Raw genomic sequence first — 22,859 nt, 5'->3', positions numbered from 1 at the left:
GGAACAAATCACAGTGCTGGCAGAGCACGTGTCGCGCAGCTGTGATTTGCGAGCGCAACATCTGGAAGGAACGGAGGACGCGTCTGCGCGGTCCTTTCTGCCCCGCGCCGTGGCACTCCATTTCATGTGAATTATTTTCACCGGGACAGAGCGTCCCGCCACGCGCGCCAGTCTAAATTTGGGTCAGTTCAACTCTCAACTCAAACCCCCCCCCTTTTTTTTTTTCATATTTTGAACTAGCACTAGTACCAAATAACAAGGAAGAGGCTCGGCCGCACTCCACCAGATTGCGGACAATCCACTCGGTGCGGCGAACCCGCTGAGCCTGCAACAGACAACGGAGAGAGAGCACACTTGGCCTGTCATCGAGCTCGTAAATGTCAACCCTTCTGAGAAAAGTGCTGAGGGGGCCGTCGTACAGGAAGATCGTTAGTCCCCATGTAGCTTGTAATTAAATGCGCACTGCATATATCACAGCGGGCTCCGTGGCGAGGGCGGGGGCTAAAAAGGACATCGGGCTCATTCGGTGATGAGCCGGAGAAGTTTTCGCAGCACATGTATGACATTCATGTCATCTGTCATCCATCACGTTTCGTTTCCAGTACTGCTAATTGACAACTGACAGATGATGGATGTATTGTGTCGTTTGATGCCGTAACGACCCAACAGCAACTCAAACTCAAGTGATGCATGAATTTATTTTGTCTTGAGTTTTTAATTACGCACGCCGCGTGTGAAAACGGGTGTTGAAACAAACAAAAAAAAAAAAAAAAAAAATTGGGATCATAAATGGAACTAATTTCATTTGTCAACGACTCTAAGAGTGCGCGTGAATATAAAAAACAAAAACCACACAATACCCGAATGGCCTTTCAAACTTTTCAAAGACGTTTCCACACAGAAGTACGACATGTGCTGCTCCCACATATGCTGTGTGATTTGCCAGAAAACCATCCCGAAATCTCACGCTCAGGTTCCAAACTCCCCGACGTTCGAAACTCCCCTCTTCGGGGACCCTCGCCGTGCGTATGAAACCCCCGAGGCTGCATTCCTCACTGCTGCGAATTCATGAATAATTACAATTTGAAGGGTCTCCAGCAGACAAAACGCAATCGGATCAGCGACGGCTCCTTGACCTTCAGCGGCTTGTGCGATGAATGAGGCGAAGGCCGAGGGAAGAGAAATGTAAAGCACAATATGTAGAGTGCCGTGCGCCTTTGTATACTTTTTTTTTTCAACAAAAAAAACAACTGAGAAAATAATGCGAAATGACTTAAAATGAGCTTCAATCATGAAAGTTTTATCAAATCTATTAGCAACATTTAACGACCTATTTGAACCGTCCTCCCTGCCAAAGAAGTGTAATGCCACCGCTGTAGAATAACACGGAATAATCCCGACAGACACTTAATGGAGAGTAAAACGAAACCACGGCACGTCTATCGTGTGCCACGAGTGTCAAATTTGAAGTTTGCTCAACCCGTCGCTTGTTGACAGATGCCGGCGGATCACGCCAGAGACAGATTGAGGTTATTATTGCGGCGACACCCTGAGGTGACGTACAGCGACTGTTGTTTTCCTCCGATGTCGCGGCACGTTGTCACGGTAATTGGTAAAAATGCCTGCCGCTCGATGTTTAAAAATATATTTGTAGGGAAGCGTAAAGTCGGGTTGCCGACTTCACGCGATCCAATAGGGAGTGCAAAGTTTTGACTGGAGGCGGACAATATTCGTCGCGTCATAACACGACTCCAAGAAACAGTGACACCTATGGTGCGTTTATTTATTTCTGTGTTTAAAACAAAAAAAAAAAAAAACTTGTACGCATGTGTGTTTTGGATCGTACAATGCTAGGATGGCCTCGAGTAACTAACTACCGTTCATTGGCATTTTTTTTTCTCTTATTCATTAGCTGGACGGACTGCTCGCCTCTTGACTGGTACTCGTAAGAGGGAGCACATAACTCCTACTCTGGCATCCCTTCACGGGCTCCCCATTCATTTTAGAGTTATTTTCAAGATCCTCTTATTTGTTTTCAAATCTCTGAATAATCTCGCGCCACCTTACCTCTCTGAGCTCATCCGCCCCTACACACCTGCCCGGCGCCTCAGGTCTGCGGACCAGACTTTATTAGAAGTACCAAGAACTAAACTGAGGCTCAGAGGGGATCGAGCCTTTTCAGTTGCTGGTCCCTCTCTCTGGAATGACCTCCCACCGAACATTCGGCAAGCCTCCTCGCTGCCCATCTTCAAAACCCTCCTCAAAACTCACTTGTATTCTTTGGCATTCGACTCAGCATGACTCAGATTTGTTCTTGGTTTTACCGTTTGGTGCTTTCTACCGCCTTTATTACCGATTTGTCTTACTGTTTATTGTGCATGTTAAATTGCTCCATGTACAGCACTTTGTATGCAGCGATGGCTGTTTGAAAGTGCTCTATAAATACTGTTGACTTGACTTGACTTGACTATACTTCACATGGTAAACTTCACAAGTACACGATATCAAAGTTGGCAACGGGGCTGAACCCTTGCGGCTTGCCTAAACTCATGCGGTGCAATAAATTAGTTCTTTATTTGTGCAACAATGTGTTCATGTGACAGGCAATTAATCTGAGCATTGAACGCGGAGGCGGTGAGTCAGCCAAGAAAAAACAAACAAAACGACATCCTTGCATGCAATTTAGAAACAAAATATTGAATCAATCTCTTTCATCAGCCACAGGATTTCTGTCCAAACAAAAGTTAAATGTGGAAAAACGTGACTCTTAATTGAGCTCTAATCACCGCTCGCTGTTGTATCGATTGTGGTCCGAGATGATGAGAGCCTCAGAAACAGGAAGACGAAATGAAACCAACAAAGCACCGCAGAAAGCGTTGGACGATCTGTCGCTTGCGTGAATTGTTATTGGGAGGAGTCGATGGCACACCGAAAATATCGGACTGTCACATGCAGCGAATTCTCCGTATTTTTAATGCGGTGTGATGTGTGCGCATGCTGAGGGATTTATTGGAATTAGAAATGCTGCAACGAAGGCAAATGTGTGATAAAGGACCGTTTTAACGGCATGCCGGTCATTGCGATTTTCTCATTAGAAACGTCCACCTTGTCATTTGGATTCCATAATTGCCTCGCCAAGCCACCGCGGAGCTTTTCCGCAGTACGTTGGAAGCCGACTCTGGGTTCAAGGTTCAAGTCCACCCACTCGCTTTGCGTTTTTATCGGTGCTTTTGCGGTTAGGTTCTCCTCGTCGTCGGAATTCGCTCCCCGTCTGTCAGACCTCAATACCCTTTTCAACATTCTATTCGGGGGAGCTCTTGTCACATCACATTTGACTGCGATGTCGTTTCTCAACGCATAACGAGAGAGCCAGAAAATGGGAAACGTCGATGCAAAGAGCCGGATGACGGCGAGGTGCGGCATGTGGACGGCGACGATTATAAAAGTGTCTCGTCACTCAGTTCCTCTTGTTGTTACAGCGCCCAAGAAGGTGTATGAAGCATCTGCGTCTGTCTCAGCCAGTCAGATGCTCTCATATCCTGCCACGTGTTCTTTGAAACGCTACGTACTCCCCCCCCCCCCCCTCCCACACACGTTTTAGAATTCAGATCAGCTCCTCAAATGCTCCTGCTCCAGATCCGCTGTGTCTCTTGAGCTTGATCCTTCTCACTTCTCTCCATGGAACACAATTGAGTTTGTCAGGTATCGAGAGGAAATCACAAATTGGTCCGTACAAGCAATCAGTTCCTTCCTTCAGACTGTAAAATTGAGACTTTCAAAGGCAAGGATCAAATTTATCAACGTTATCGCATTCAATTGACTGACGGCACGATATTAATTCCCGTGGGTTAAAGCGAAATCAAACGGAATTCGATCATTCCGAACTTCGCCCTCCACATTCGCGAGCGCACGCAGTAAAAGGCCCGCTTGTGTCGACACGATCAAGACAAGCGGGCCAGATTTCCCTTCTTCTCATTTTTATTTCTGCATCCATATCATGCATTGTGTTCATCAGGCTTGAGGAAAGTTGTGATGTGGATTTTGCAAGGACCTGGAAACCCAGAGGACTTCCTGTAGGGCCTGATCCCTGTTCTTTCGAAGACGAGCACTTACGATGAATAATTCAGCACAGAAGCCACCTTTCGGAGTGGTTAGATTTCATCTTAGCCCCGCTCTCCGTGTTTGACAAATGGAATCGGGGTACACTACATACATGCCCCCCCCCCAAAAAAATGCGTGCTGTACGGTTGATGAAACCTTGAATCCAACAGCCAAGAGTTAACATTTCATATTTTCAAACATGGTTTTTTTTCCCCCATTAATATCCACTTTTACAAGTCATCGATCCAGTTTCGCGTATGGAGAGTGAAGAACCCTTTTCACAGGCACCTGCAGGAAATGCTAATGCGGAGGCCACCCTTCATGCAATCTCTCGCACTGCAATTGTCAGACACATTCATTGTTGGGAGAGAATCATAAATACCCGCGTCCATTCCAAGTAATGGTATAGCTGCTGTGCAATAGTAGCGGCACATTTCGAGTCCATCTGAAATATTGAGTGCAGATGAGTTTGCCTCAGCTTTTATCTAGCATAGTCCGACGCATGTGCAATTTTCTTTTTTTTTTTTTTTTTTTTCGCCACAACGCCCTTTTTAAGGCCGTCATCAAAGCCTTTGTCAGTGCCGCCTTGCAGGTGTGCTTTCTGATGACACAAACTCGTATTTACTTGCAGCTGTCGGCTCAGGCGGCGCCCGTGAAAACAAGAGTTAAGTCGGTGCCGCGTCCTCGAAATGCGCCGTGCGACAGATGCGCTTTTAAATTCTGATCCGTCAAGTAGACGCACGGGACTTTGCAATCAGTAAAATAGGGGGGAAAAAAAACTCAGTCATGCATTTGGTAACATGTTGCTGCCATGACTGATGATTGTCGAAACGGTTGACTTTGCCAATCCGTAATCTCGGCAGAGCGTCGTCTGGGAGACTGCCTTTCGAAAGCGACAGACAATTTCAGCCTTTACAGACAGGCAGAGTCGCTTCCGTTGACCAGACATGCGCTCAGGACCGCAGGAAGTACAACCATGTACGAGTCGATCAGTAGCGTTGCTAAGCAACGGAGGGCTATCCCGGCTTTTGACTATTTGGTGGGAAAAATCCGTTCGTTATAATGACGTTTACGTTAGAAAGGCGTTCCTTGGAAGCAAAATCGGCAAATGGAAAATGAATGACGTGACTTTGAAGTGTGAACTTTATTGGGGTGCCTTTTTCAGCCCCGAATGTTTGGAGTCAAAAAGTTCAACTCTCTTGCTCTCTTTAACTGCATTCTTATGTTTCTATTTTTTTTTTTTTTTTTTTTTGCTTTTATGTAACTTGTGAATCCAAAGGAATTTCCGTGTCTTCTTCTTCAGGTTCGTCGCGATAGTTGCCGTTTTGTTGGATTTGCGGTCAAAAGTCTCTCGAATCAAAAGTCACAGTTGTTTACAGAATAGTGGAACTGTGCTTTGGAAACGACATAAAGCAGCACCAACCTGTGTGTGTGTGTGCGGGGGGGGGGGTGTCTGTGTGCTCGGTTGTTGGTTTCTTTACTATCGAGCAAAGAAGGCTTAAGTATACTGAATTTAACTGTGATCAATGACTCTAAATTGTCGGTCGCTGTGAATGGACACGTAAATGGTTGTTTGTGTACTTCTTCTCCGCGATTGGCTGGCGACCCGTTCGGGGTGCAGCCCGCCTGTCGCCCTAAGACAGCTATAGGATAGGCTCCGATCAGCGGGTCGGAAAATGAATGAACGACTTTTAATGGGGAAAGAAAGACCAATTCGAAACTAATGGTTGGCGACAAACCAAAAGCCAATTGTTTTGTTTTTTTGTCTGGGTTATTGTACAGGCAGAAGAAAAGACGAGAGCAAGAAAAGATCGTTTTACTTTTGTGTCCCTGCGTGTGTGTCTTGAGCCTTATTTCAATGTTGGCAGCTCACATCCACTTGCCATTGTAATCCGTCTGCTCGGGGTGACAGTCACGTCGTGCACTTCATGTGTTCACTTCGAAAACATCTTTTATCGATTTTTTTTTTCCTTTTTCCTTCCTGCGACTCCTATTCATAACGACCTTGCACTCAAAGTTTCCTTTCACGAGATCTTTGTTTTCTTTCTCGCTTTTCAATCTCGCCTATAGTCTAACATCCTACATACAATCTCCAGGTATCTTGTTTCTTGAATTCTTTGCGTCCTACTTTGACGAGACAAGGCGACACGCTGCACTGGAATTCATCATCGAAGCTCGTTTCGATCTCATTCTCCAAAGTTGAACCGAAATTATCCCGCGATGGAAGTTGAAGTTTCATGTTGGAATATAGAAACATCCATAACATGTTATGGAGCGTGAAATCATTTGTTGCAGTATTTTAACTGTCGTCGTAAATTTCCCCCACACACACACAACTTTTTTTTTTTTTTTGCAAAATGTTGAAGTTAAATCATTTAAAATGAAAAAGTATCATTTGGTAAAAAAGCACACCAGGAGGACTCAAAGACCAAGACCATGCATTTTTACACACACCACCCATACACATTGCATGTGTGTGTGTGTGTGTGTGTGTGTGTGTGTGTGTGTGTGTGTGTGTGTGTGTGTGTGCGCATGCAGCTGACTCTAATCCTGCACGGGTAAACAAGACTGCTGACAGCATCTAGCTCTGAACAAGAAACATCAATCACGCGGCCCCATCGGACCATCCAAATTTGACAGTGTCAATGTTACTGCCACGGTCAACCATCAATCACTCCGCTCGATGTTACAGAGTCCTAACCAAAAAATAAGAAGCACGTTTTGATAGAAAAGTAGCCGGAAAGTCGACCTGATTCAGCTGCTCGGGGTGTGGAGAAAGCAACACAGTCGGCAGGAGGACGGCCCTGCTGTCAACTCGAGTCTCTCTGCATGTATTGTGTGCTTACTCCATGCTCTGGTCCATCACTGTTTTTGCTGTTGCATGTGCTTTTGTCTTTTTTTTTTTTTTTCTGTATGTCTGTGCTTTGTTTTATATGCAACAATGGCAACACAGTGGAACGTTTTCCGTCAGCTCACCTCCATATTATCTGCCTCGTTTCTATTCTGACACAGAGTGCCGCTGGAGCAACCTGCTGGAATTTTATTTTATTTTTTTTTTTCTGTTAAACTTGAGCACCACTCAGTGGAATTCTATGCGTCTTGCAAGATCATGATGATGAAATCGAGGCAATTTCTCATTAGAATTTATAAATAAATTGCCCTCGATTTTTTTTTTCTAGGCTGCTGATTAGATTCTAATTGAACAATTGTATGTCCATGGCGGCCATTTCAAATTATTACTCAATATATTCGCTCGTTCCTGCTGACCGCTGTCAGGCTATTGAATCAACAGACCTGAAAACCTGGACTCACACCCACTCACCCGAACCCACAAAGTATGGCGTTCGCAACGTATTGGCGACCAACCCAAAGTTCTCTGCTAGCAACCGGACCGCTTCACTCAGTTATTAACTTGCGCTTTTGAAACTTGGGGTTTCTGTAAGTGGCCCAATGTTCAAATACTTTTTTTCTGGACATGTCAAACTTGGTGACAACACTTGACAATTGTTCAACAGTACCTTGTCAGTGCCAGGCTTGAAACACGAGGTCGTCATAGGGAGGTCGCCACTGAGCTTGGGGTCACATCTATGCTATCGACTCTTTTATTTTTGGAAATCACAAGACCTGAAGGCAAAAAAAATAAATAAAAAATAACGTAAGGGGAAGTGTGATGTGCTCACGGTTTGTAACGAAAGAAGATGCAAACGTTCTCGATGCTGGCGTGAGAGTTCATGGGTCCTCTCAGACTACCAAGACTTCTCATACAAGAAGGGAGCGGCTCCGTCACATGATCAACGTCTCGAAGGAAAAGGAACTCGACGATGGACGGACAGTAGTATGATTGATGAAATCCGTCATGTGTCCTTGATTACTGCACGTTTGCACTTCACGTCTTCACCGTGAAACTCTACCCAGACGTCACCTCTTCCTGGCGCGCCCGCTCTTGAAATGCCATTAGCCGCCGGGGTAATATTAGCATACTGACCCCTGCGAAATGCACTCTGGCGAGATCTTGTTTTGGCTCGGCCTTACGGGGCCGAATCCGTTGTCTTCAGACGCAGCGCAGCAATGGGGTCATCCTTCGGACTTGGCTATTAACGCGAGGGAAAAGTTCGACGCTATAACCTTCTCGGCGCACTTACCCTCGGACGTCTTGCTTTTGCACCACGAACGTCGTCGGAAACACGACTGGAGCTTGTAGTCCAATCTGGAGCCTGACAGGGTGCGTCGGTTCCGTATTTATTGATATCTGATAATGACGCACTGGAGATGAACGGCATCCTCGAGGAAGGCAGTGCTGTGCTGACTCTTCGCCAAATGAATCTCTTGTCCATTCCTGTCCATGTGCTTCATCTTTTGTAATCGTGTGAAGAGCCTTGAAGCTGAAGCCTTTTTCGACAACATTGTCTCCTCGATTGCCACTGCCCTGCTCCTCTTCTGTCTGTCTGTCTGTCTGTCTGTCTGTCCATTCAGCCATCGACAGTGCCTGGCACCATCGTCAGCGGAGTGGATCACGTGATGTGTTTGGGCGTGAAATTGACGACCTCTAACGTTCCGAGACATAAAGTTCCTGAGACCCCTTTTGCTGTTTTTTGCAGTCAAGCTTCTGTGGGACATTCGCATAATCGGGCCGATCGCACAAATAGCAGTGAATAATATCCACTGACATTTTACAATTCATGTCACTCAAATTCCTTTTGTGTTTTAACATACATTATGATAATTCCGATGAAGGCAGCAAGGGTAGGCTACTAATCCAAAGTGTGGAGTCATTTTGGTGCAAAATAAATGGGCGGTAAATACATTCTGCTTGATGTTCTCCGTGTTATAAAAGCCGGTTGATCGTCAAGCCGTCTCTTTTATTGCGTCAAAGTGTGACGGACCGCCGTCCTTCATTTGTGAACAAAAGCAAAGGTTACGTTTTGTGAGGAGCTCAGATAAATGTCATGCTTGTCGGGAAGGAATTCGGCAGCCTCGTACACGCACTGCGGCCGGAATGTGAAAGGTGACTGTTGAGCGAGCTGTGTTGTAATTGACATTTGCACTGGGATATGCACACCCTATTGTGCAACCGAGGCATTGGCGCAACTTTTAGCCGCCTGGCTTCTTTTTTCGCAGGTGCAGTTTGAGGCCTGAGTAACCTTACCCTCAAACAAGCGGTCAGCGCGAGCCTCGAATCCGTACTCCCATTCGTCGGCGCGCAAATTCTCAGCCCTCCCGTTCTGAACAGCTGCTGTACCCATGACTGCCTTTACCTATTTGCGGGGGACAACAGATATGACCGATTCCCTCAATCGCGGGCCACCTTCCAACGACTCCAAAAGTTTTCAGAACTTTAATCCTTACAGGATAATTATAGCCATTGTTCTATCGGGTGCTTTAACTTCAGAACATTGGCAAGTATTTTCGTGTTTCTGAGCAGATAGGCACAGAAGGTTCAAAAGCCTCCACTCTGTTTGCCAACCTGGCATAAACAGATTTATTTGGCTCTCTCTCACTCTCTCTCTCTCTCTCAAAACGCACATTTACACCTGCATTGTTTACTTTGCCGCGGTGACTGTTCGGGCACCTTGCTCTGCTGCCGTCGTTACGATTAACGGACAGCTGTTATGAAAGTCAACGTGTTACGGAACGATGTCAGTTTGCACTTTTTACCGAAACGTGGGGACGAGTTCATCATAGCGGTCGTCGGGGTTGTGTTTGATTCTGAACGAGAGCGATGTAAGAGTAAAAGTGCGGAACGTGTACACCCCCCGCGGCACACTATGAGCAGAGCGTCAATGGAGTCATGTGGGAAGCGCCACAAACGGCCACAATGTGGAAAACGGTGACGAGTTGCGGCAGCGCGGCAAAGCTTGTGAAAACCACAACACAGAATACGAAGCTGTAACGATGAGGCGGATATGCCGCCCAGATTGGACATTTTTCGATCGGGATGCGGCACCTCGGTGACCGTGATGCGTCCGGGACGGCGGAGTGACTTTTCAATCCGACAGATGATCTGCATTCTCTTTTGACTTAGCGGCATGTTACCTCCATAAACCAGGAGACTTTTGTTTCGCCGGAAGACTGTTTTGAATTTGATACGCTACTTGTATTGGTAACATCCGAGGGAATGCTTGCCACGCAGCTCTTATTTTTAGAAAATAAAGTCGCCAAACCGTTCTTGGGTTTCGAGAGTCTCTGGTGGAATGCGTGACTGTTGATCGCATGCAAACATTACACTGGACAACAGCAAATTTTCATGAGAGATGGCTTTCCGCGCAGGATCGAGTATGTTCTTTGGAAGACGTTACTTGAAGACGTGTTCCGGATATTACGCAACGGCATATATTTGCATACAGTCAAGCAAAACAAGCAACGTGAGAAAAAAAAACCGAACTGGCTATATAACCTTCTTGGCTTGCCTTTTTACTCATGAACAAGATATGCTACATTCAAAGAGAAATGTAGTTAAATTAGTAGCGGCGGGGGGGGGGCTCAAAACTGTGTAGGAATAACTGGCAATAATTTAATTAGCATTTGCTGATCCAAAATACTAATGTGTCACATTGCTAGAAGACTAAAAATAATGTCACCGGTAACTGAATCGTAATCTCATGAAGAGGAGAAGGCATCCGCGGCATGGAATACCGAGAAGCGGCCAGCGCTAGTTAAACCCTCGGCCTTGACATTGATGCGTTTGTTTTAATGTGTCAAGCCACGGGAGAATGTTACGTAAAAGCTGCATGAACATCCCATGTTGAAATCATCCCATTTTCACCAAGCCGGGAGGGGCGGCGGCAGGAAGAGTACTCGGTAGCGTTGCGTACGTCCGAATGTCAACTGTGACTTCTTGGTAGTTTGCACCCCAAACAGCAGGTGGGAGCGAGGGCACCCTGAGCCTATGTATAGAAAGCCCGCGGAAGGTGCGAGACCTCCGTTCGCCATACGCCCGGGAGGAGGCCCGATGGCAAACAAACATTTTCCAGCAGTCAAGGTGCTGTTTTGGGGGCGGGAGGACGATGGCCATAGCTCAGGGACACCCTTGGACTCCTGCAATTCCATATAAGAGCTGCTGAAACCTGAGAGGGGCTCCTTCTCAAGCTGTGAAACATTTTAACTCTCCATTGTGGAAGCCATTAGCTCGCAGCTTCTGTTCGGTGTTGTGTTTGCCTTTTAGAGGGCACTCTGTTCAATACTCGACTTGGAATTTCAAGATGTCAAGCCAAGACATTTATTGCGTCCAAAACGGTCTTTAATATTTTAGAAAAACGGCTTTATTAGCATTACTTTATATAAGGAAACATGAAATTCAGTACTGTGTCGTTACATTTCCATGAAAAAGCTGACGTAAAGGAATGTTAGCTCATTCACTCCCAAAGACGTTTTTAAACGTCTTTTCAGACTTAGTCCAAAATTGGCTGGTACTGAATGAGTTTTAATGAAGCCTTTTTTTTAACCTGAATTTAAAGGCATTTCCTGTGGCTGACTTCACTTCTGTTGGCAACATATTCCTTTGCGTGCATCATCACAGCTTGATGTTGCATCATCAGATTTGCTTTGAAAATTGGGCTCCGCATATTGACCTGAGTTTGCAGCCCTTCCGGTTTCTATTCAATGTGCCTTTCCCTCATGCATTCAGGCCCCAAACCGTTTAGTGATCTATAAACAAGTAGCGGAATATTAAAAATCTATTCGACAGCTGACTGGGAGCCAGTGCAAAGCCTTTCAGGACGGGAGTAATATCAAATGAATGCTCGTTCACTGGCTGTCCTTTCAGCATTATATTTTTAAGGCGGTAATGTCTTTTGCACGATTCGAAGGGAACATCGTGGCTGTAAACATTTTTAGGAGCTCGACGTGAGCGCCGTTTCATTGGTCAAGTGACTTCATGTGGGCCGGGGTTGGGCAAGGGCTTCTCATTTTGCACGCTGAAGTCACTTGATATTGGGCCCCGAAATAGCCCAACGGAAGCTATATAGCGGCCCTTGCGTGACTTGTGCCATCAGCTGACGATTCTTTCTGCCTGAAAACTTCCAGTACAACAACAAGGACAGAATTCCAACGTGGAGAAAACAAAGAGGAAACGAGACCGCGCAAGCTCAAAAGGGATTCAAAAAAGAACGCTTATCATACTGAACAAGTCATGGATGGACCCACGTGGAAGCTAAAAGGATAGAAGACAAGCAAGGACAAAAGGAACGAAAATATTTTTTTTCCGGACTGTTTTGGGTTTTTTTTGTTTTTTTTGTCTGAGCTCTGATGTCCTCCCTGTTGAGCTGACATCATAGAGGGGGACCGATTTCTTACCACTGCAGGAATGAAGTACAACTACCATATTCCGGTGTCAACGTCCTCACGGCATTCTCAGTACACATCAACTTACCACGCCCCGACACATTATGCATCCAGTCACTATACGCCATCGTACATCTCGACATCCAGGACCCCAAGCCAGTATAGTGGCACACATTACGCCCCGTCGCACTACACGCCCTCCTACAAGTCTACGTCAACGTACCTCCCTTCACAGTACAGCTCGTCGCGACGCACCCAAGCGCGGGAAAATCCCGCTCCCCTGAGATCCATCACCCCTTCCAAGAGAACTGTGCACTTTCCGAATGACATCATCTTCCAGGATGTTGTGAGATGCGGAGAATTGGAGCAAATTGGTCGCTTCATCCGAACCAGGAAGGTTTGCGTGGAGACGCTCTTTCCCTCAGGTGAGTCGAGTACCACCGCTTCCTTCGGCGCACGCATGGGGCACTGAAGAGTGGCGTTGGCTGGAGGTGAACGTGATGCAATGCTGCAGTGGCCTGAGGTAGTGCGGTGCACGCAGGTATGGCAGCGTTACACGAAGCCGTGCTGGCAGGAAACCTGGAGGCGGTGAAGCTGCTGCTCAAGTATGGTGCCGATGTCAATCAGAGGGACGAGGACGGCTGGACGCCTCTTCACATGGCCTGCAGTGACAGCTTTCCCGAGATTGCAAGGTTAAACCCACTGGAACTGTCTTTAAATAACTATTAAAATAAGTTTGGTTGTAAGATAATTAATCACCCACCCCCCCCCCCCCAAAATAAATAACCACACCAAATTGCAGAATTGCACATAAATTATATATTTTTGTTATTGTAAAGTGTCCTTGGGTGTCTTGAAAGGCGCTTTTAAATAAAATCTATTATTATTATTATTATTATTATAAAGATCAATGAATATACAGTACCTAAAACAGATAAGAAAGTTAGAATGGAATCCTGTCTAAAATTGTAAACCTCATGCGCCACACAGCTATCTCCTTTCGCTGGGAGCCAACACAGAGGCAGAAAATGAGAGCGGAGAGAAGCCAGTCGACCTCATTGACCCTGACTGCACAGAGTTGTCCAAACTGTTCAAGGCCGGCTGCATCTAATCAGGCACTTCGAAGACATAGAAGTGAAGCTGAAGAGATAAAAGCTGAATTGCTTGAAAAAGACAGTTGATTTTTCGAAGGGCTTTTACACCGAACTTGATACTGATGACGATGGGAAGATGTCATGTTTGTTTGGGGGTGAGGGGGGGGGGGGGTTCTTTTATGTATTCATTGAGTGTTGCAGCTGTTCTCCATTAAGTCGCTCATTCATTTTTATTTCTATTTTTGTGTTTTTGTTCTAAAGTCAGCGTGTGACTGACAGCAACTCCTCTTTTCCATTACAGTACTCTTATGGAGATATTACGGGTTATGTGCTGGCATAGGTACTTTTATGAATTAGCGTTGGTGTTAATGCTCTTGAAATTAAGTTGACACACAGGATTTGAGATACTTGTACACCGTTCAGTAAAGGGTTAATCCTGTCAAGTGTTTCTGCTGGGCAGAAAGTCGGACATAAAAACATGAATAAATTATTACTTCAGTCAGGAAAATCTTGACGCACTTCGTCTCCAGTATTACTGTACTATTTCCTTATCATATGCAGGTGTTCTGTTTTTTTTGTCATAGAGGCTGTGCTGAAGAAAACAATGTCAGTAAAGAAAATCTTATAATTTTCTCACGAATTATTTTTGTACATTTTCATAAATAAAGACTCTTTTTATATAAATGTCAGAATTATTTTTTTCTTTGTGTGTGTGTGTGTGTGTGTGTGTGTGTGTGTGTGTGTGTGTTTGTGTGTATGTGTGTGTTTACCTGACCAAAAATACCTACGATAAATGTAATAAATGATTCAATTATTCTTCATGAATTATCATAAATGTCACCAGAATGAATTTCAATGAAACGACACACTTGCAAAAATATGTGCAATATTGTTTTATTTGTATTAGCATTACTGGTAGTATTGGTACCAGTTGCATGTTGCTGCCGTTTATTCAGATGGCATGCGTTCGATTCCTGGCCAGTACCTCAATACCAAGCCAATGCTGTCCCCAAGCATGAAAACCAAACAAAATTGTACAGAGTAGCTTGCATCAGGAAGGGTATCCAATGCTCCAAAAAGGGAAAAAAATCTGCTGAAAATCGGGCAACTCACTGATGGGACAGCTGAAAGTCACAACATCCGTTCTTCTCATATTATTATGTAACAATCGGCACAATATTGGTCATGATTATCAGAATCAGAATCAATTTTATTGGCCAAGTATGTAAAACACACAAGGAATTTGTCTCATATATAGGCTGCACTCGTATTTCAATATCAAGCAACTCCGATAAACAAAGACATGTGGGTCGGCACACTAATGTACACGATGGAATGGAATGGAAATGACTACGCTTTCCATTCTTATTCCGATACATCGCATCGTTCCGTTCCGATGCAGTAAGTAGCAGTATGTGGCGCATTTGCATCATAAAAAGAAAAAAGACGACGACGAAGAAGAGCACTTCCTTGTTTTTTTTAACCGGAAATGATTGGTTGGCATTGGCAACGTTTTAGCTAGCGTCGTGTGCAGCAAAAAGAAATACATTTTAAAGGTTTGTACATGCGATTTAGTTCGTTTAATGCGTACGTACTATTTATTAACCTTGCGTGATAATTTTACGTCATGCTCATGTTGATAAACAATGTGGCGTTCTAAGCTAGCGTTACGTTAAGACAATTAACAGCTAACTATGCGGGCTAATGTTAGCTGAATTTAATGTGTCAGCAAATCTGCAGCGGTCGCCGTCCCCCGGATTTACTAAAGGGCTACATGCCCCACTAATTCCTACGACTATTTAACAGCCATCCCATATAGCAAACTACGTTCGGTAGTTTTGGTTGCGTTGCCTGTTAGTAAAAGTGAATCATAGGACCGGGGAAAGTCCAAACGTAAACAAAGATCCTTTGTCAGTGACCTTAATTGTTTTCTCAATTTTGCTGACGTATGGCTGGCCTTTGCTTTGAAGTTAATACCAATAACTGAGAATCAACAGCTGTGACATTAATTTATACATAATCGTTCCTGTGAAGAGATACCCATGTCACAGATAGTAGGTTTCTTTGTGTTTGTTTACCATTGTGTTTAAACATTTTACATGGCGGAGTTTTGCTAAATTTCTTACGAATTTTCATTGCCAGTTGAGGACTTTGAAACATCCAAATTCTTCAGAGCTACTCAACCATAGAGCTGTGAGGAAAGAGCAGCACCGCAAACAGAATGACAAGGTAAATTGTGCATTGTCACGATATGCATGAATCCATCAGATGAATACATCCGTTCATATTCTTCGAATGTACGGTAGGTGCTTCGGGCATTTTAGTCCGCTGATGTGGTTGTTTCACATTTCTCAAGCTCATCTGCTCCCAGGATGGTGAATAGTTACAAGCGTACCACAAGCCCCAGATCACCTACCAACTGTGGGGAGCTCTTCACCCCAGCACATGAGGAAAATGTGCGTTTTATCCATGATAGTAAGTATCATTTCAGACCAAATGTAATTGTTGTTAAATACATATGAAATATTACTTATGTTTATCTTTTATTTATTTTCGACCAGTGTACTTTTTACGTTACCCTTTTAGCTGATTGAATACTTAGTTATTTAGTACTGTAATTATGAAGTACTTAACAGAAATATCTATGCATCCTTTTTTTTGTACAGTTTATCCTCACTCAAGTCGAGGTTGCGCTGGCGCCTATCCCAGTTAACTTTGGGTGAAAGGCGGGGTACACCCCGGACTGGTTGCCCGCCAGTCACTGCGGAAGACAGACAACCACTCACACTCACTTACGCACCTACGACTTAATTGGCCATCTTGCTCACCTCATTACAACAACAAAAAAAGTAATTTACAAAGACATGAATAGTAAATCAAGTTGAAAAGTGTGCAATAATTTATTGACTCAATCTGACAAATACTTGCTTGGTTACTGCTTCTTTACATTACATTTGTGGATATCATCTGGACAATCTGAACTAGCTTAACCATAGTATTTATTTTTGGGTGGTGAAAATAGAGGTAATATAGGAAAATCATCACGAAGATTAAGGGTGTAATTACAGGAAGTGTTTTTTTTACACTGTCCTATCCTTACTTCACTAAATAATATCCTCAATTTACCAAGATGTATATTGGGTTTTGTTTTGTTTTGGGGTTTTTTTGGTTGTTTGTTTCACAGCCTGGCAGTTTGTGCTCAGAGAAATCAGATCAGCACAAAACGCTGAGCGGAATGACCGTGGACCACAGGAATATGTTGAGAAGAATCCAAACCCTAACCTGCACTGTAAGCATAACTGAAATCAAATGCACATCCCAGTTCATCGGTAAAGGATGAATACAAAGTGATGTGCTGACATTTTTCCTCTTGGTGATCATCAGCTTTCACGCCAGTGGACCTGACTGACCTCAAGAAACGTAACACACAGGACTCCAAGAAGTCCTAGTCCTCAAGATGGTCCGACCACTATTTTTTTCCTCCACCTATCATCATTGAGAACTTTTCCTCTGACATCCGAAGTCAGCCCTATTTGCCAGTCTGAGGCAGAATGCCAAACAATTTTCTGTGAACTTTGAACCACAGCAAGCCCTTGTCTTTCTGTACACCCGGGAAGTGATGAAGAAGAGTTCTACTTCTTAAAAATCTGTTGTGAATCACGTTGAAGTCCACGCAACCCTTCTAATGTATGAAAAGGACTGATCAACCTCCCACAGATGTTATTGGCATCTGATGCTGAGGTACAAACTGTTCCACCGGACACAAAAGACTGCAGTCTTTACTACTGCTACTACTACATACTGTACATGAATGACACAAGGGCTTTTCTGTTTTATCGTTTGTTTTGTAAAAAGGTAGTCGGCTAGATAAGGTGTAGCATCAATGACATGCCGCACCGGATGCGCACTTGATGAGCATATTTAGAAAAGCCAAATGCATTGCCAACCTTCTTAATCCAAAATTCTGTTTTCCCTAAAACGGGCTTTACTAAGAAAACTCCAAAAACTCCCAATTGCTAAAGCCTTGCAACAAAATGTTGAAAGAAATATTTTGGCACAACACCATCTTATTTTCATCTACCACGGATAGTGTACTCAATATTACAGGTCAGAATGCGACTGTATGAATTGTGTATTTCTAAGATGAAATTGATGTTCCCTTTCAGAAAGAGCCTGTGAATGCTGAAAGATGCTGTGACCTAAATGCAAAACAAATCAATTGAGGACGCTGTTGTACACATCTCAGCACAGTATGCCATAGCAATGCCCAGATACCGTGCAAAGGACAACGAACAGAAGGAATGAAACCACACCTATCTGTATGCTTTACAAATTATTTACGGCTACGCCATGGCACGAATGCTGTTTTATTCTTTTAATGTCCCCGAAGCTGCCACGGGTCTCAAAGTTCAATAATAAAGTCTGATATTTATCATGTTGAACGTCATTGTGAATGTTTTTAATTTCGCCAAGTCTTTTGACCAGTCTCTTCTGTTAACTCTCAGACCTTGTTCAATTTTATTTCCTTTTCAGCTTGTTTGTGGCCATTTATAGCTTTTAATTTTTACAATGTCTGTTTGCTTTTACTGCATAAACTTATTTCAAAACATCAGTTCTTTTCATTAGTATAAAAAAATGTTTTGTTTTTGTTTTTTGCACAATGCACAGATTGAAAACCAATCTCCCAAAAATATTTTTATAGTACAGTAGTATGATTCATCCATCCATCCATGTGTGAGCGTGAATGATTGTTCGTCTCTGTTTGCCCTGCAATTAGCTGGCAACCGGTTCAGGTGTCCCCCGCCTACTGCCCGATGGCAGCTGGGATAGGCTCCAGCACCGCCGCGACCCTTGTGAGGATCAAGCGAATCGGAAGATGGATGGACATGTGCGGGGACGGATTTCCATGGAAAATGAGTCGCTGCGCAGGGAAAAGACAAACTTTTCTGTGTGAAAAGGAAGTTCTGTTATGTCAAAGCGAATTTCCCCAAAAAAAGTATGAGTAGTTGGGGAAAAAAAATATTTTATTTATTTTACATCGTGCCAATTTCCAAATGAATATTTTAAGACATCTTTAACGAGAGATTAAAAAAGAAAATATTTGAAGACACCTCTAATGTAAGAGTAAAACGGCAAATAAAAAGGCAAGGGGCCATTTTGGGTAAAGGTACGTCTTTGGCGTAAGTACGTAGTTACGTATGTTGCGTGATGACGTAAGATAGTCGAAAGTTTTTTTGTGCCCTTTGTGTTTCGCGGAACCAGTCGGCTTCGTGTTCGTGAAGGCGGACAATCAAGACTAGCAAGTTTAGCGTGTGCTTTTAAGTTTTTTTTTATTTTACACCCGTTATTTTGTCAACAATTTAAGCTTTTTGGAGACAGCATTATGACCGACAAAATGGATATGTCTCTAGACGACATTATCAAACAGAACAGGCAGCAGAGAGGTGGCGGCAGGGGTGGAAGAGGCCGAGGCCGCGGAGGTTTTGGCGGCGGCCGAGGAGGAGGCGTTGGGCGCCTTGGAATGAGCGGCGGATTTGGAGGCCGAGGTGGAGGATCCGGCCCCATGAGGAACCGTCAAAACACGAATCGCGCTCGAGGCAGACCGACGCCATACAACAGGGTATGAGAATGGGCAGGAAAGGGAAAAACCTCGGGCAAACTTCGGAATGCCTGGGCAGCCAGCTTGCTAATCAACGAATAAAAGTGATTGCTAGCCGCCAAATTTCTCTCGACGGAGAGCTCTTAACACGAGCGGTTGAGCATTAAAGGAAATTGTATGCTTAATGTGTCTGTCCGTTCCCGAACCAACCTTATGTTGCATTCCCCCTCCAAGAAGAAGCCCCTTTTTGAAACGACAAATATGCTAGCCGTCTTGGCGCATTAGCTGGATCGTGGAAGGTCTTGGCGTCGCCATTTTGAATCTACTACCGCAGATTACATTTTTTCGTCCACCGCCAATACATTTGCTTTTCATCCAGTGTCTTAATGGCGGTAAGAAGAGAACGCCGAGAGAACATCGAGTATTTATTTTTTCCTCCATCATCTGCGAAGGAGCAGCGATTTGTGAGCGACCAGGATGTCCTTTGTCCGGGAGTGGCTGACCGGCTCCGTTTGAAGGCCCAGTCTTTTCAAGCTGTGTAGTGGATGGACCCGAGGACTTCACCCCCACTTTGCATAGTGCCTTGATAGTCAACTAACCACCAGCCCGTGTTTGTGTGCGCCTCTTAGCGTACCAGACAAAGGCCAAGTCAAAATGGCGTATTCTCAAAATGGACGCTCGGCTAAATGTACCATTTTATAAGCCGTAGCTGCTAGTTTTCTGTCCCATCCACATTCATCATGGACCTTTGCCCCCCCCTCCCCCCTCCCCCTACAATAAAAGCCAGGTCCTCTGGCTTTTAATGAACTTTTGATCGGCCAGGAATGAATTTTCATCGCGGGAGGCAAGGCAGTTGGAGCAGGGGACAAAGAAGATGAGGATCATTTCTGGAGAGCCTGTGGTGGAGGAAGCAGCAGGCCACATTTGCTGTTAGTTTGGGTGGGCCAGTTGACAAAAAAAATGGTGTGGATGAATGTGCTTAAAACACCAAACATCAGACTATGCTAAGTAATGCATGCGTAAAAGGAAGTCCAACCCACATAGACTAGTTTTTATTTTTTACATCCTCCTTTGAGGATTGACATGCATTTAGTGACTGGGTGGACAAGGGGGATGATGGGCACCCTTTTGGGGGGAGCTGAGCACCCTGGCCATGTTGGAAGTGGAGCGTCTGCTTGCCCCAACACGCAGCCTGTGGACTCTGATTGACAGAGACAAGCGGATTCCTCAAGTCAGCAGGTGCGTTCTCTTTCGTCTGTTGCAGCCCAAACAGCTTCCGGATAAATGGCAACACGACATGTTCGACAACGGCTACAGTGGATTCAATGGTGCAGCTGGCGGCGCTGGTGTGGAAACCGGAGGGAAGCTTCTTGTCTCCAATCTTGACTTTGGTGTTTCTGATGCAGATATTCAGGTGCCATTTCACATTGTCTTGTCGAAGATGAGGGCCTGTGGAGTCGTTGCTCAAGTTTGCTTTGCTCTGTAGGAACTTTTTGCAGAGTTCGGGACACTGAAAAAAGCTGCAGTCCATTATGATCGTTCAGGAAGAAGCCTAGGGACTGCTGATGTTCACTTCGAAAGAAGGGCAGATGCACTCAAGGCCATGAAACAGTACAATGGCATCCCACTGGATGGTGAGTTCAAATTTGTTTTACATTCAGTGTTGTTTTTGTTTACTAGGTTGATGCACGGCCATTTTACAAGTACTGTATTGATCGTTTTGTTGGTTTTTTTGTCCTTCCAGGGAGGCCCATGAACATACAACTTGTCACATCACAGATTGATACACAGAGGCGGCCAATGCAGGGGTAGGGCTTTTTATCAACAATCTCTGTCCCAAAGCATGAAATATGGTGTGATGTTAATTTTGTTTTTTCGACAAGTATGAACAGAGGCGGTGGAATGAACAGGAGCCGTGGGGGCAGTTTTGGCATGCAACGAGGAGGCCGCATTGGAGGGCGCGGCACAGGCGGCTTCAGAGGACGGGGAAGAGGTGGTCGAGGGGGTAGCGGCAAGCAGCAGATTTCAGCGGAAGAACTCGATGCCCAGTTAGACGCTTACAATGCAAGAGTGAGTCCGGCTTTTCTTCCAGTGAATAGTAAAGATTTTTTTCTTTAAGTATAGCTGTCTAATGGTAACTGTAATTCTTTATTCTCAGATGGACACCAGCTAAGAAGTGTTGCAGTCCTCCTTGGTCATCCTTTCCTGTCCTGCCCTGCCCTGCACAGAAGGATGATTGTTACAATAGTTGAAATTGTTTTACACATGGTTGTTCTGATGTGATTGGTTGTCGCTCCAGCCTCTTAACTACTCTGAAGTGTTTTTTATCATGTATTTTTCTTTTTCTGCCAAAAAAAAAGTTTTTTGTCTGTAGGTTGAAATTTTGAATTTTCAAGTCCATTCCTCAAAACTTGTAGTAAATGAAACTTACAAATAAACCTGCAGTGTATATTAACCAACCACTGTTCCCTATTTGGATTGCTTCCTACATATGTGATCAAATATATCGTCCCATTTTGTCTTTTTTAGTAAATTTGGAACAGACAAATGAAGCCCACTTTTTTTAAACAAAGGTTGCTTGCACAAAACTATTGCAATACAAGTGAAGGTGGTATCTCGCGGAGCAGTGAAAGATGGTTTTTCGTCAGGATTCATTACAAGACTGCAAAAGCTTGCAAAGATGTTCACACATTCAAACGGTAAATTTCTTGGTGACAAGAAAAAAACGAATGTCTTTGCAACCTTTAACAATTAGTGATGGAAAACCAACATTTGCCTTTTCTCAAACGCATTTGCTGCTCACTGAGATACCATCACGAGGAAGGCATACTGAAATGGTGCATTCAAAGACTTCTCTGGCAAAAATAGTCCGACTGGGAGAGTGCGATACTACAGTCCTGACACTAGATGTCCCTATGCAATCAATCGCAACCGGATCTACCGTCATGTGTTTTTTCCTGCCATGGCTCCGTAGTACATGAAATAAATTACCCCACATATATTTTTAAGGGTATATTGGGGGATCAATATTTGTCAACAAAAGCCCGTCTAGACTCTTTCGTTATTTAGGGCTATATAAATACATTTGACTCGAAGTGTGTGCTGCTTGGAAAGAGGTTTTTAAGCCAAAAGGAACACTTGGCACAAGTGAAGGACCATGTGGCTTAATGAATTCACGACGGCTCAAGTTGAGGGAAATTGTCGGAGGTGTTCATGGCCCTCTATAATAAATCTGTGGAGTGTTTTTTGTTCGATGACAAGTTACTCCTCATTGTTCGTAAAGACACTTATTTAAGTCTGTGTTGTAAAGACGATGGCGGTGGAAAAGTTCTTCCTTATCCTGTCACGTAAACACTTCCGCCTAACGCTATACGTAAGAGTCCTCGTTGCTGGTCGGATCATACGGCAAGGTGTCCGCCATCTTGCAAGAGTCACCTGTCCTGTTTGTGTTTGCACAAGTTGTCAAAAACAGATTGTGTGAAATTCTCTTTCACAGTAGGACAAATGTGTTAACTAATATAACAAGGGCGAAATTTGTTGTACGTTTTTAGAAGAAATCATTCGAGTTTCTGCAATCATTTATTATTTTACTGACATTTCTTACTAACTTTGCACACCTCCAGCTCAGGATAAGGGGACAGTGGCCGCCACTTCAGCGGAAGGTTTGATTTGTCAAGAACAGCCAGGGCAAAACATGAGCATGTTCTCTCTCAACTGGTCTGTCCATATTTTTTTCTCAGGGGTCACATTGAGGACATAGTATTGCATTGACAATCACTACTTGG

At 44.3% G+C, this 22,859-nt stretch overlaps 3 protein-coding genes across 3 annotated transcripts; all 3 read left to right on the top strand.

The window, feature by feature from the left end:
- The first annotated feature begins 11,967 nt into the window (after positions 1-11,967).
- ppp1r27a (protein phosphatase 1, regulatory subunit 27a) lies at positions 11,968-14,084 on the top strand. Its single transcript, XM_086132757.1, has 3 exons — positions 11,968-12,806; positions 12,923-13,073; positions 13,372-14,084. Exons 1-3 carry the CDS (start codon positions 12,404-12,406, stop codon positions 13,490-13,492), a joined length of 675 nt encoding a protein of 224 aa, XP_085988883.1. The 5' UTR covers positions 11,968-12,403; the 3' UTR covers positions 13,493-14,084.
- Positions 14,085-14,935: 851 nt separating this feature from the next.
- Positions 14,936-17,917, top strand: mcrip1 (MAPK regulated corepressor interacting protein 1). The gene is made up of 5 exons (XM_086132759.1): positions 14,936-15,031; positions 15,618-15,704; positions 15,832-15,950; positions 16,660-16,764; positions 16,860-17,917. Exons 2-5 carry the CDS (start codon positions 15,697-15,699, stop codon positions 16,922-16,924), a joined length of 297 nt encoding a protein of 98 aa, XP_085988885.1. The 5' UTR covers positions 14,936-15,031; positions 15,618-15,696; the 3' UTR covers positions 16,925-17,917.
- Positions 17,918-18,713: 796 nt separating this feature from the next.
- On the top strand, positions 18,714-21,533 carry alyref (Aly/REF export factor). Its single transcript, XM_086132758.1, has 6 exons — positions 18,714-19,095; positions 20,339-20,488; positions 20,561-20,708; positions 20,819-20,882; positions 20,958-21,144; positions 21,233-21,533. The coding sequence occupies exons 1-6, from the start codon at positions 18,859-18,861 to the stop codon at positions 21,245-21,247; spliced, it is 801 nt and encodes a 266-aa protein (XP_085988884.1). The 5' UTR covers positions 18,714-18,858; the 3' UTR covers positions 21,248-21,533.
- Positions 21,534-22,859: the final 1,326 nt, after the last annotated feature.

The sequence above is a fragment of the Hippocampus guttulatus genome, chromosome 16 (assembly GCF_054856545.1).
Source record: "Hippocampus guttulatus isolate MCC_2025c chromosome 16, RoL_Hgut_1.0, whole genome shotgun sequence".
In the NCBI taxonomy this organism is placed as follows: domain Eukaryota; kingdom Metazoa; phylum Chordata; class Actinopteri; order Syngnathiformes; family Syngnathidae; genus Hippocampus; species Hippocampus guttulatus.
This window is presented reverse-complemented; position numbering and strand designations above follow the sequence as displayed.

Bases quoted from the DNA above. Each gene is read 5' to 3' on its own strand.
- ppp1r27a (XM_086132757.1), top strand. From the start codon at position 12,404: ATGAAGTACAACTACCATATTCCGGTGTCAACGTCCTCACGGCATTCT. The intron at 12,807-12,922 runs GTGAGTCGAGTA...CGGTGCACGCAG, and splicing joins GGAGACGCTCTTTCCCTCAG to GTATGGCAGCGTTACACGAA. The intron at 13,074-13,371 runs GTTAAACCCACT...TGCGCCACACAG, and splicing joins AGCTTTCCCGAGATTGCAAG to CTATCTCCTTTCGCTGGGAG.
- mcrip1 (XM_086132759.1), top strand. The intron at 15,951-16,659 runs GTAAGTATCATT...TTTGTTTCACAG, and splicing joins TGTGCGTTTTATCCATGATA to CCTGGCAGTTTGTGCTCAGA. The intron at 16,765-16,859 runs GTAAGCATAACT...GGTGATCATCAG, and splicing joins TCCAAACCCTAACCTGCACT to CTTTCACGCCAGTGGACCTG.
- alyref (XM_086132758.1), top strand. From the start codon at position 18,859: ATGACCGACAAAATGGATATGTCTCTAGACGACATTATCAAACAGAAC. The intron at 20,709-20,818 runs GTGAGTTCAAAT...TTGTCCTTCCAG, and splicing joins CAATGGCATCCCACTGGATG to GGAGGCCCATGAACATACAA. The intron at 20,883-20,957 runs GTAGGGCTTTTT...TTTTTCGACAAG, and splicing joins CAGAGGCGGCCAATGCAGGG to TATGAACAGAGGCGGTGGAA.